The sequence below is a fragment of the Aptenodytes patagonicus genome, chromosome 13 (genome assembly GCF_965638725.1).
Source record: "Aptenodytes patagonicus chromosome 13, bAptPat1.pri.cur, whole genome shotgun sequence".
Classification (NCBI taxonomy): Eukaryota; Metazoa; Chordata; class Aves; order Sphenisciformes; family Spheniscidae; genus Aptenodytes; species Aptenodytes patagonicus.
In genome coordinates, this window is record NC_134961.1 from 16,396,127 (window position 1) to 16,409,172 (window position 13,046).

The 13,046-nt window shown below is 44.6% G+C and overlaps 1 protein-coding gene across 1 annotated transcript in view; it reads left to right on the top strand.

Moving 5' to 3' along the window:
- LOC143166699 (uncharacterized) overlaps window positions 1–13,046 on the top strand; it is a 114,581-nt gene that overhangs the window by 94,598 nt on the left and 6,937 nt on the right. Inside the window, exons 62-69 of the mRNA XM_076351292.1 lie at window positions 6,503–6,595; window positions 6,880–7,084; window positions 8,033–8,220; window positions 8,929–9,026; window positions 9,430–9,614; window positions 10,692–10,894; window positions 11,404–11,593; window positions 12,275–12,384. Coding sequence (XP_076207407.1) covers window positions 6,503–6,595; window positions 6,880–7,084; window positions 8,033–8,220; window positions 8,929–9,026; window positions 9,430–9,614; window positions 10,692–10,894; window positions 11,404–11,593; window positions 12,275–12,384 — 1,272 coding nt within the window. The remainder of the gene's footprint in view (window positions 1–6,502; window positions 6,596–6,879; window positions 7,085–8,032; window positions 8,221–8,928; window positions 9,027–9,429; window positions 9,615–10,691; window positions 10,895–11,403; window positions 11,594–12,274; window positions 12,385–13,046) is intronic.

Sequence of the window (13,046 nt, forward strand, 5' to 3'; positions counted from 1 at the left end):
TACCATGGTGAGAATTAAAAAGTTCAGCCATACCTAGAAAGCATAGAAAATATGGGGCCCTCTCCTAAAGGTTGTATTCTCTGAAGAGGGTAAGTAAATAAAGCGAGAGCAGCAGTAATGTTCCAGGGCTGCTCAGCATGTTGGTTACAAAACTAAGATTAGGATTCCTGAATGTGCTTTTAACACAGAAGTCATTTCCCTGAGAAATGGGAGGCCACTGTGGATCCTTGCTGGCATTTAAACTAGTACAAACTTTGAGTGATTTGGACCCAGCACAAGCAATTCTAAATCATAAATTCAAGGTGTCCTGGTTTCGGCACGGATAGAGTTAATTTTCTTCCTAGTAGCTGGTACAGTGCTGTGTTTTGGATTTAGGATGAGAATAATGTTGGTAACATGTCATGCTCAGTATATAAACTGGGGGGAGTTGGCCGGGGGGTGGTGACCGCTGCTCGGGAACTGGCTGGGCCTCAGTTGGTGGGTGGTGAGTAATTGCATTGTGCATCACTTATTTTGTATATTCTTTTATTATTATTACTATTGTTGTTGTTATTATTATTTTCCCTTCCTTTTCTGTCCTGCTAAACTGTCTTTATCTCAACCCACGAATTTTACTTCTCCCCCCCGATTCTCTCCCCCATCCCACTGGGGGGGGGGGCGCGGGGGGAAGTGAGCAAACGGCTGTGTGGTGTTCAGCTGCCTGCCGGGTTAAACCACAACAGTCCTTTTGGTGCCCAACATGGGACACGGAGGGTTGAGATAACGACAGATCTGACCAGAGCATGTTAAGGCAAATTTGTTATAAGCATTCATCATATTGGTTTAACAGTCGCTGGTCACAATGTTGATTACTCTTAAAGTTGTTGTGCTTGCTCTCAAAGTTGTGTTATGTAACACCTTACTTGTTGTATGTGTTCCCTGTATCACCTCTGGGAGCTGGATCAAGGATATCATTTTGCTGCATTGTGTAACACTACTGGTTTGTGATGTGATAAAATTTTTGGTCTTGAGACTAATTTTTGTATTTGTACGTTTGTATTTGTACTCAGCATTGCCGTCATCTCCATACCTCGGGAGCCACTTTTTGGAAACTATTAATAACTACACCTTTTACCTTTTCTCCTCAGGGAACCAGTCTAGGGGGGAGATGGGGGGGGACACTTTCCCCGGCTCCTTCACCTTCCCTTTCTCCTTCAGGCTAGTTACAACAGCTCTTTTAATATCCTTAGGATGTTCAAACCAGCATGGTCCTATTGCTGTGTCTCCTGAATGTGGTTCAGGTCTTGTTTAAGGCTAAACAACTATTTAAGAGTACCATCCAGGGATCAACCCCTGCGACAGGCACTGCGGCTACTCCAACCCTCGTGACAGGCACTGCGGCTACTCCAGCCCCTGTGACAGGCACTGCAGCTACTCAAATCCCGGCAACAGGCACTGCAGCTGAACCAGAGAATCAACCCGTGCTGGTATCAGTCGCCCTTATACACAAGAAGAAATACACAAGAAAATCAATTTGCTTAGTAAGGGACGAAGATGAACCAGGGTCATCACGAGAACAGGAGGAGGAAGAGGCAGAACCCATAAATGAGATGGTAACCACCCGATCCTTGAGTGAGCTGTGAGATATGCGAAAAGATTTCAGTCGTCATCCAGGCGAGCATGTTGTCACCTGGCTGCTCCGATGCTGGGATAAAAGGGCCGGTAGCCTGGAAGACCCAGATGAAGTCAAGTGCACACAACCCATCTGGCAGGAGTTTGTACGGAGCACACCATCATCATATGCCAACTCATTGGCAGTGATGACCTGGCAAGACAGAGAGGAGCAAACGGTGGATGAATTGGCTGGCCAACTATAGCAATTCGAAGAAAGTCTCTCTTCCTCCCTATGGGTCTGCATCTCGGCTGTGGAGAAACTGCTGGACGTGTTAGCTGAGAAACTGTCCCGGGAGTTCCAGTGATTCGAAGAGGATATGTCCTACCCCCCACCTGTACAGACCAGTATCTCAGCCATTAGCAGTAAGTGTCCCTCTGCTCAAGAGAGAGGATATAGTGGATATACACCACGGGGCACCCTGTGGTTTTACCTGCGTGACCACGGAGAGGACATGAGGAAGTGGGATGGAAAACCTACCTCAGCCCTAGGGGCACGGGTACGTGAGTTGCAAGGGAAAACAATCACAGAAGGGGATTCTTCCAGGAAAATTGCTGCTCCAGTTTCCAGTGAGCAGTTCCCCAGACAGAGTAGAAGGGCTGATCCTACTTCCAATCTTAATAAAGGGACTTTTGATTCACATTTACAAGAAGTGAGTAACGAATACTATGACCAGGACTAGAGGGGCCCTGCCTCCAGCCAGGTGGAGGAAAGGGACAACCGGGTTTACTGGACTGTGTGGATTCGGTGGCCTGGCACATCAGACCCATAGGAGTATAAGGCTCTAGTAGACACCGGTGCACAGTGTACCCTAATGCCATCAAGCTGTATAGGGGCAGAACCCGTCTGTATTTCTGGAGTGATGGGGGGATCCCAACAGCTAACTGCATTGGAAGATGAAGTGAGACTAACTGGGAATGGGTGGCAGAAGCACCCCATTGTGACTGGCCCAGATGCTCCGTGCATCCTTGGCATAGACTACCTCAGGAGAGGGTATTCCAAGGACCCAAAAGGGTACCGGTGGGCTTTTGGTATAGCTGCCTTGGAGACGGAAGAAATTAAACAGCTGTCCACCTTGCCTGGTCTCTCGGAGGACCCTTCTATTGTGGGGTTGCTGAAGGTCGAAGACCAACAGGTGCCAGTTGCTACCACCACGGTGCACCGGTGGCAATATCGCACCAACCGAGACTCCCTGATTCCCATCCATAAGCTGATTTGTTGACTGGAGAGCCAAGGAGCGATCAGCAAGACTCACTCGCCCTTTAACAGTCCCATATGGCCAGTGCAAAAGTCTAATGGAGAGTGGAGACTAACAGTAGACTATCGTGGCCTGAACGAAGTCACGCCGCCGCTGAGTGCTGCCGTGCTGGACATGCTAGAACTTCAGTACGAACTGGAGTCAAAGGCAGCCAGGTGGGTATGCCACAACTGATATCGCTAATGCGCTTTTCTCAATCCCTTTGGCAGCAGAGTGCAGGCCACAGTTTGCTTTCACTTGGAGGGGCGTCCAGTACACCTGGAACCAACTGCCCCAGGGGTGGAAACACAGCCCCACCATTTGCCATGGACTGATCCAGACTGCACTGGAACAGGGTGAGGCTCCAGAACACCTGCAATACATTGATGACATCATCGTGTGGGGCAATGCAGCAGGAGAAGTTTTTGAAAAAGGGAAGGAAATAGTCCAAATCCTGCTGAAGGCTGGTTTTGCCATAAAACAAAGTAAGGTCAAGGGACCTGCACAGGAGATCCAGTTTTTAGGAATAAAATAGCAAGATGGACGTTGTCAGATCCCAATGGATGTGATCAACAAAATAACAGCCATGTCTCCACCAACTAGCAAAAAGGAAACACAAGCTTTCTTAGGCGTCGTGGGTTTTTGGAGAATGCATATTCCAAATTACAGTCTGATCGTAAGCCCTCTCTATCAAGTGACCCAGAAGAAGAACGATTTCAAATGGGGCCCTGAGCAAGGGGCCCCATTTGTTCAAACAAGCTTTTGAACAAATTAAACAGCAGACAGTTCATGCAGTAGCCCTTGGGCCAGTCTGGGCAGGACAAGATATAAAAAACGTGCTCTACACCGCAGCCAGGGAGAATGGCCCTACCTGGAGCCTCTGGCAGAAAGCACCAGGGGAGACTCGAGGTCGACCCCTAGGGTTTTGGAGTCGGGGATACAGAGGATCCGAGGCCCTCTATACTCCAACTGAAAAATTGGCAGCACATGAAGGGGTTTGAGCTGCTTCAGAAGTGATCATCACTGAAGCACAGCTCCTCCTGGCACCCCAACTGCTGGTGCTGGGCTGGATGTTCAAAGGGAGGATCCCCTGCACACATCATGCAACTGATGCTACGTGGAGTAAGTGGGTCACACTGATCACACAACGGGCTCGAATAGGAAACCCCAGTCGCCCAGAAATCCTGGAATTGATCATGGACTGGCCAGAAGGCAAAGATTTCATAATATCGCCAAAGGAGGAGGTAATGCGTGCTGAGGAGGCTCCAATGGATAATAAACTACCAGAAAATGAGAAGCAATATGCCCTGTTCGCTGATGGGTCCTGTCGTATTGTGAGAAAGCATCGGAGGTGGAAGGCTGCTGTGTGGAGTCCGATACGACAAGTCGCAGAAACTGCTGAAGGAAAAGGTGAATCGAGTCAGTTTGCAGAGGTGAGAGCCATCCAGCTGGCTTTAGACATTGCTGACCGAGAAAAGTGGCCAGTACTTTATCTCTACGCTGACTCGTGGATGGTGGCAAATGCCCTGTGGGGGTGGTTGCAGCAATGGAAGCAGAGCAACTGGCAGCGCAGAGGCAAACCCATCTGGGCTGCCGCATTGTGGCAAGATATTGCTGCCCGGGTAGAGAATCTGGTTGTACAAGTCCGTCACGTAGATGCTCACGTACCCAAGAGTCGGGCCACTGAAGAACATCAAAACAACCAGCAGGTGGATCAGGCTGCTGAGATTGAAGTGTCTCAGGTGGATCTGGACTGGCAACATAAGGGTGAATTATTTATAGCTCGGTGGGCCCATGACACCTCAGGCCATCAAGGAAGAGATGCAACATACAGATGGGCTCGTGATCGAGGGGTGGACTTGGCCATGGACACTATTGCACAGGTTATCCATGAAGGTGAAACATGCGCTGCGATCAAGCAAGCCAAGGGGTTAAAGCCTCTCTGGTATGGAGGACGATGGCTGAAATATAAATATGGGGAGGCCTGGCAGATCGATTATATCACACTCCCACAAACCCGCCAAGGCAAGCGCCATGTGCTCACCATGGTGGAAACAACCACCAGATGGCTGGAAACATCCCGTGCCCCATGCCACTGCCTGGAACACTATCCTGGGCCTTGAAAAGCAAGTCCTATGGCGACATGGCACCCCAGAAAGAATTGAGTCAGACAATGGGACTCATTTCCGAAACAACCTCATAGACACCTGGGCCAAAGAGCACGGCATTGAGTGGGTGTATCACATCCCCCGTCATGCACCAGCCTCCGGGAAAAGTGAACGATACAATGGACTGTTAAAGACTACGCCGAGAGCAATGGGTGCTGGGATGGTCCAACATTGGGGGACACATTTAGCAAAGGCCACCTGGTTAGTCAACACTTGGGGATCTGCCAATTGAGCAGGCCCTGCCCAGTCAGAACTTTTATGTACTGTAGATGGGAATAAAGGCCCTGTAGTGCACATAATAAATATGTTGGGGAAAACAGTCTGGGTTATTCCTGCCTTGGGCAAAGACAAACCTACCCGTGGGATTGCTTTTGCTCAAGGACCTGGGTGCACTTGGTGGGTGATGCGGGAGGATGGGGAAGTCCAATGTGTACCTCCAGGGGATTTGATTTTGGGTGAGAATAGCCAATGAATTAAATTGTATGATGCTAATTGCTATATAATACTGTATATCATCGCTTCTATGGTGGCTATATGCCATATTAACAGTATTACAGTAAGAATCACCTAGATTAATGAAGAAATGAACTTTGATGAAACCGAGCAAGTGCAGCAGTGATGGAACCAGAACTGGCTTCAGCGTGCAACAATCCAACACCACACACCGTCCCTCCTGCCCTGAAGGACTGTTAGACAGATGGAACCCAAAGTCATGGACTAAATGAACTCAACAGGCATTTTATAGGGATGGCCCATAGACCAAGGGAATGATAGCTGTGTGTATATATCAAAAGACAGGAAAAGTGGTGGTGATTAAGTGAAATGTATTGGAAAGTGTGGGACCTGGGCATGACGTAGATGGTATAGAATAAGGGGTGGATACTGTCCTGGTTTCAGCTGGGATAGAGTTAATTTTCTTCCTACTAGTTGGTACAGTGCTGTCTTTTGGATTTAGGATAAGAATAATGTTCCTGACACACCGATGTTTTAGTTGTTACTCAGTAGTGCTTACACTAGTCAAGGACTTTTCAGCTTCCCATGCCCCACCAGCGAGAAGCCAGGAGGGGGCACAGCCAGGACAACTGACCCAAACTGGCCAAAGGGACATTCCATACCATATGACATCATGCTCAGTGCATAAACTGGGGGGAGTTGGCCGGGGCGGTGGCGACCGCTGCTCGGGGACTGGCTGGGCATCGGTTGGTGGGTGGTGAGCAATTGCATTGTGCATCACTTATTTTGTATATTCTATTATTATTATTATTATTATTATTATTCCTTTTCTGTCCTATTCAACTGTCTTTATCTCAAACTATGAATTTTACTTTTTTTTTTTTCCCATTCTCTCCCCCATCCCACTGGGGGGGAGCGAGCAAATGGCTGTGTGGTGTTTAGCTGCCTGCCAGGTTAAACCACAACACAAGGTTTTTATTCATCTTCTCACAGTACAAACTTAATGAAATTGGGAGCCTTCTGAAAGCCAAACTGATGGAGAAGATGAAGAAGTTTGACGGATACATGTGGAGATTCAGGAGATCAGTAAGTATCTGTACATCATCTGTGAAAGCACCATGAAATGTTCATGCAGTGTTAGTTAAAAATCATTATATTGCATGCAGTTGTTTTGTTTTGCTCAAACATTTAAATGGTTAATCCTGTGCTAGCCTGCAATTTATACATAGACAAAAAACATGTTTCATGGTAAAGATCCTATATCTCTGCACCAACACTGAGGAGTTCACAATTGCCTTGGAATGGAGGCAAAGCTTTGCTTGTGATCACTATGTATTTTGATATTTCTTCTTTTTTGGGAACCACCGGAGGTGCAGCAAGTTGATTTTCTGTCTGAAGCAGCTGGCTGGCCTTCGATAGCCTTGCAGAAGGTAGCAGGATTCCTCCACAGTGTGGGTAGAGCTGTCGTCCAGGTGTGGAAGCAAAGTGGAATCAGGCAGATACTGAGAAGCAAGCTCCCGCTTTACCTGGATAAAATTCAAGATGTTGTCCAGCAAATGCAGAAGGAATTGCAAAGTAAGCAAAACCATGCAAAGCAAGGAGAATAAGGACAATGTCAGTGCAGTGCAAAACAAACGAGTATAAAAGATGCTGAACAGCACAAATGTTTCTGTTTTGATCTAGCAAAAAGTGCTGACCTCGGCTCTTAGTTTACAGAGTGGGACCCTTGATGCAATAAGCTCTAAGTAACCTCAGTGTGACCACCTTTCTAATGAAATCATTGAAGAGGCATTCTCTTGGACACAGGAGTCTGGGTTCAATGGGATGAGAACAGAGCCCTAATTCTTAAGCTGAAGCATTTCTGCTAACAGTTCCCCGGCAAGCATTTCCTCCCAAAGGGCTGTTCCTATCCATCCTGGAGTTTTGAATGCTTGTACTAATCAGATTTCACTTGATCTGTTTTTTCCAAGTCTATCTGGTAGCCACTAATTCACTGTTCAGCTGGACTATGGCCCACATTGAAACCATTGAGAAATACGGTCAGCTGTAATTAGCTGAGAGAACCTTCAGCTCTCACAAGATTAAAACCTCACTTTGGGCCACTTACCTCTAGACACTTCCCAACAAAAGTGGGATTTTGTTGATATACCGTGTTTGAAATTAGTTGTGACCAAACTGTCCTGTTATTCCTTGAGCAGGTTCAGGTTGAGCTGTACAGCTCTGATGGTGGGATATTGCAAAGCATTCCTTACATTTATTTTGGAAAGCGGCAATGTATTTATAATCTAAGGCGTATGAGTGGATCAGGGTTATGGCTAAATGCCTCTTTCAGTTTTTCGTAACGCTGTCCACGCACACAGCTGTGAAAGGTGCCTAACTGCCATGAAAACAAAGCTGCCTTTTCCTGTTTTCTGTGTCCCTTCTTCACTTATGCTGGAAGCTGTGGGGAGACAAACAAACAAACACACAGCCACTCTGTAACATACTAGCTAGGGTTTGATTCATGTAATGTGTTTGCTTCAGAGCCATTAGCAACTCTGAAGGATGCCTACTACGATGTAACCTTGAAGCCACTGGATGAAGTTTGGCAAGAGAAGACAGAAGAGTACATGAAGAAAATCCAGGCTTTTTTGCCCAGGATTGTAAAAGATGTGTGGCTAACGGAACCAATCCAGGTGGCATTAAAGGTTGTGAAAGCAGGCTTGGATATGGTTGGTATAATTCAATTCTCCTTTTTTAATGGTTTGAAAGACAAGGCCTACAAATTTAAGTCTAAACTTTGAATTATGGATACACAAAAATAGTTAAATATTTTTGCTATGGAAATAGCGCAGTTATCTTTCCACCTAACAAGCTTGTGCACAGCTAATTTACTGTTCTTGAAATATTTGACCTGCTCTGAAAGCTGTCCTTTTCCAGCTAGAGGAGAGGTTGTTTTACTAGTTTTGGTTGAAATGACAGCAGCAGTAATCTGTCATTCACGTAACTTTTGCTTTTCTTCCATAGAGAGGAGGGATTGTCATTCCAACGAATAATGTACAAATAGGTTTGGGCTCATCTAGTTGAAATGAAGAGCATAAAGGGTGTATCATGATACCAATTTATATTACAAAGATATCAATCCTTTGCAAGCTACTGAAGTGCTTCAACTCAGTGAAGTGTTGGTATACTTTAAGTAATGCTATTTTAGGAAGGATATATTTCTGTCCATTATTTGTTGCTGTAGTGACGACTATGTCTGTCTCTGGATATTAACCTCTAAATGACAAGATGCTGTCAGGCAACTGACAAATGCAAGAGAGACTAAAGTGCTATTTCACTAAAGTGCTATTGCTTTAAAACTCCTTATCAAGTACTGACCCCGCCCTGAAGCCATACTGAAGTCAGTTTTGTAATCTCCTTTTCTGGCTCTCCAATAGACTACACAGCAGATGCTCAGGTGGGCTGAGGCCATGTTTTCTAGAGCTGTGAGCAAGATCCGGAAGCCCTTACTCAACCTGTACAGTTTTTCAGCCAGGTAATTGGTGTTTTTTGCAGGACCCCTGCTGCCGGGTAGCGTTCTAACTGGATATGTGCATGGTTACATCAACTTGTATGCTGAGGGTTGCGGATGACCACCCGACCATTCTTTGCTTTGGGCACATGGCATCACACCGTAATGTTCATTTTTGTTGGCTGCCGGGACAGGCTGCATTTCAAAAGCAGCTACTTGGCAGCAAACAGAATAGCAATCACTATGATAACTGGCCTTATATGGCATGGTGCATTGCAGGTCTTAGCCATTGTGTATCGTCGTTTTGCCATGCTAACCAGACTACAGTTCTTGTGAATATTTCACTTCCACATTTCTAATAATAAAGCAGATGCATTTCATCAGCTTAGCAAATAAGGGCACATGCTGTTTTGTTTGTATTCTACAGGAACTGTTCAGTGGCAGTAAAACTGCCAGTACTTCCTACAGCAGACCACTCCCTGGGTCTGGCAAATATTACTAATTATCTCATTGAAGAAAAGCTAATGAGGCCTCTCCAAGACCTCTACAATATCAACATAGTTGGAGAGTATTATAGATTCAAACGGAGGATGATGGAGAGTCCCTTTGAATGTAAGCCCCTTCAAACTGCTGCTTTGTTTTGTAACTGAGTCTATTTCTGCTTAGTTCTAAATTTTACAAATCGTATTTAGAATAGTAGTTTACATAGAGATGATCACTAATTAATAATTTTCCTATAAACTTTATATATAGTCTTTCTTGTAAAACAATAATTGTATGTATAATATCAACATTTTGGGTAAAGCTGACATGCAATAAACACTCCTCTACTTAACGTTCATGCAAATTTTGCAACTCTTTACACTTCCTACTGTTGAGACTAGAAATCAGCAGGTGGCATTTATCTCTTACCTGTACGCTTTTGTGAGTTGATGCTATGGTTCAATGCCAGTCATACCTGTTGGCCCTGGGTCTTGCCATGGAGGCTTTGTCCATACTTTGAAACTGGTGACATCACTTTTGTTGACTCTAGGATGAAAAAGCTCAGCCCTACCAAAACTTCAGAGACATTATTACCTGAAAAAGCATTGCTAAATGCTAGAAGACTGCATTAACAGTCCCAGCTGTCCCTTGTAGATAATGGCTTTTCCAGAAAGAGCCATTTTTAAAGGCTTCCTCCCAGTAGGCAGCCACAACGGAGGGCACTGAAAGTAGGTCCTGGTGACCAGATAGTCTCAGTGATACATCAGCAGGGTTTCCTGGACTGCATCTCTGCTTGATGCTCTGGTTTGGCAGGGTATTTTTTGAGACAGTTGATATTCTTGCTGTTTTCTGCATAGGAATGTATAATGTGTATATGGGGGGGGGGGGGGAAGGCTTAAAATATGACTATCAAGTAGCATGACTGTAAATCAAGATGAGCTTTGAATCCTAATTCATGTTTCTCAACATTTTAGGACACTCAGGTGGATCTATAATGAAAAAGAAGTTACTAGATTGTTTCCTTTCTGGAGAAATTTTTGTTGCAGAGCAACTTGTAACTAATTAAAATGTAATAATAACTTGAGAAATTATTTTAAGAGTATGACAGCCAGAAGCTGTTTGTGCTGTACTACGCAAGTAGTAGCACAGCACTTACTGCTCTGTGGAAAATCTCACTGATGTTTCTTCTGAAATACTGTTCTCTAGATCATGCTATGTTAATGGGGACCAAGCACCTTATGACTTTCGATGGAAAAATTTACGATTTGGCATCAAAGTGCAGTGTACTTCTTGCCAAGGATTTTGTTCGTAATACTTTCACTGTAATACTAAATGAGGAAACTAGTAACTCAAGATCACTGTATGTGGAGATGAACCGGACTGTGATCAGTATCTACCCAAGACTGAAGGTAGGAGGGGAAAGCCAAACATTCTTCCTTTGCAGACCAGAAATTATCTTCAACCAACCAACCAACCAAAAAAAAAAGTCTTCAAAATAAAATATTAATGCTCAAAACATAGATCACAACAGCTCTTAGATGTAAGTGCTAGAAAGTAACCACTTTTTAATCAGGAAATAACTCCCCAAAACAAAACTAGTTTTAACTCAAGGGCTGCCTCTTTGCTCTCTGGGTACTTAAAATAAGAGGCTTGACAAAATTTTCAGCTTTCCTCTTACATGGTCTAAGAGAATGGCAGTTAGAGAGGTCTGGAGAACAAACTGGGCCCATGGCCTCGGTGTACCTGGGAGGCTTTGTGCTTTCCTGCTCTTTCAGAAGTTTAACACAAGCCTGTTCTTATTCCCTAACTCTGGGCTGAGCAGAGTTGACCCCATCCCACCTGCAAACCCAGACTGAGCTTGCCTGTCATTCAACTTTCATTGTGACATATTTGAAACAGCATTTTCGTTTTAAAACAGATATCCAAGATGTATAACTTTTCCTTTATGGAAGAGAACTGCCAAGTACTGGATCAATCCCTTGAAACGAATACCACTCATTCAAGGAGAGAAACCAACAAAATAGAAGTGTCTAATCAGAAAGGAGTTTCTGTCTCTTGTGACTTTCAGTATGATCTCTGTACTGTCACTCTGGCTGGATGGCACCACGGTGAGTATTGATCATACAGCTTGCATCATTTTTTCTGTATCTCCAAATTGTCATCACCTGTAGTAGCAGCATGTGGGTTGTCTTTCACTTGCTTTTCCCCTCTTCATTTATACACGCCCTGGAAATGGCCCCAGGCATTGCCAGTTATTGCCAAATAAAGCACAGTATGTATCATTCCAGTAAGAACAGCGAGTGTTTACCTCGGTTACTATTGTTTCAATGCAGTAAAGCAGATGGATAGATAGAAATAGGGGGTAGATGTAATGCAGTCAGCCCAACCCCAAGCCCTGTCTGAGAATCACTGCTCTTATAGCAGGCTTATCTTCTCAAACCTGCAAGAGCATGAAAGAGGGAGGCCTAAAAGCTTCCAGGGTTTTTGGAATACTTGGAATACGTTCCCCACACTATTCTAAAACTCTGACCCCCTGAGATTAGCAGAGAATGGATACGATGCCTTTATCTGGTCAGGAGAAGCAAATGAACAGCTAACAAACAAGATGACAATGCAGTCTGAGAAAAATCCACAGTGGATGCCTGGGCATACTTTCCCTCTTCCACAGGAAAAGTACAGAATAATAATATTCTACTGTACAGAATAATCGGAGCCCAGCGACAGCTTCTAAAATTTTCTCATGTCTATTCATGACAACTACTATTTTACTCTATTTCAATTCATTCCAGGTATTTCAGCTGGGCTCTTTGGTACCAATGATAATGAAGCTGGAAATGAATGGATACTTCCTAATCGTTCCTTCACTGACAACGTGCAAGAGTTCACACAGAGCTGGCAGGTAACGAGCTGAGGGGCTTCTTTCTATGCAGAGTACCAATGGTGCTGGAGCACAAAGGGCAACATGCGCCATACTGTTTTTGGCTTAGATGAACTAAACCTAGATAGTGAAAACAGCAGCATACTGTATATAATTTGTTTTCCTGTGTTTAACCAGGGAAAAGGTTGCACATATTTGCTAAAAACCATACCAGAATTCCCTGTAGATAGGTGTTGAGCATTTTTGGCCTAAGTGGTAAGGTAAAACATGGAGGCTGCTTCTGCTATTAGAAGAAAGTGATGTTGGAACCAAGTATCTTTGATGTTTTCCTACTTAGAACACCACTTTCTGGAATGCAGGGCAAGGCGGTACTTGGTCTGGGACAAATCTGTATGTTCATCGGTCAGGCCAGTTTGTACCAGGAAGTTTTCCCTCTTGAAGTTTTCTTTAGAGCCGTTTGTTGTAGCTGGGGTAGGTTGAGCCTCTTAATTTTTTTTGTTCTTCCTGCTTTTCATCTTATCAACGAACAAAACTTTCAAAACCAGTAACTAGTAAAGTTGCTCTCCATCCTCATACCACTAAGCACTGAGACTTTTTTGGAGGGTTAGCTGCTACTGATTCAGTTATTAACTTGCATAAAAGGACTTCCTATAACTACCTTAAATAAATGTTGTAACTCTTTT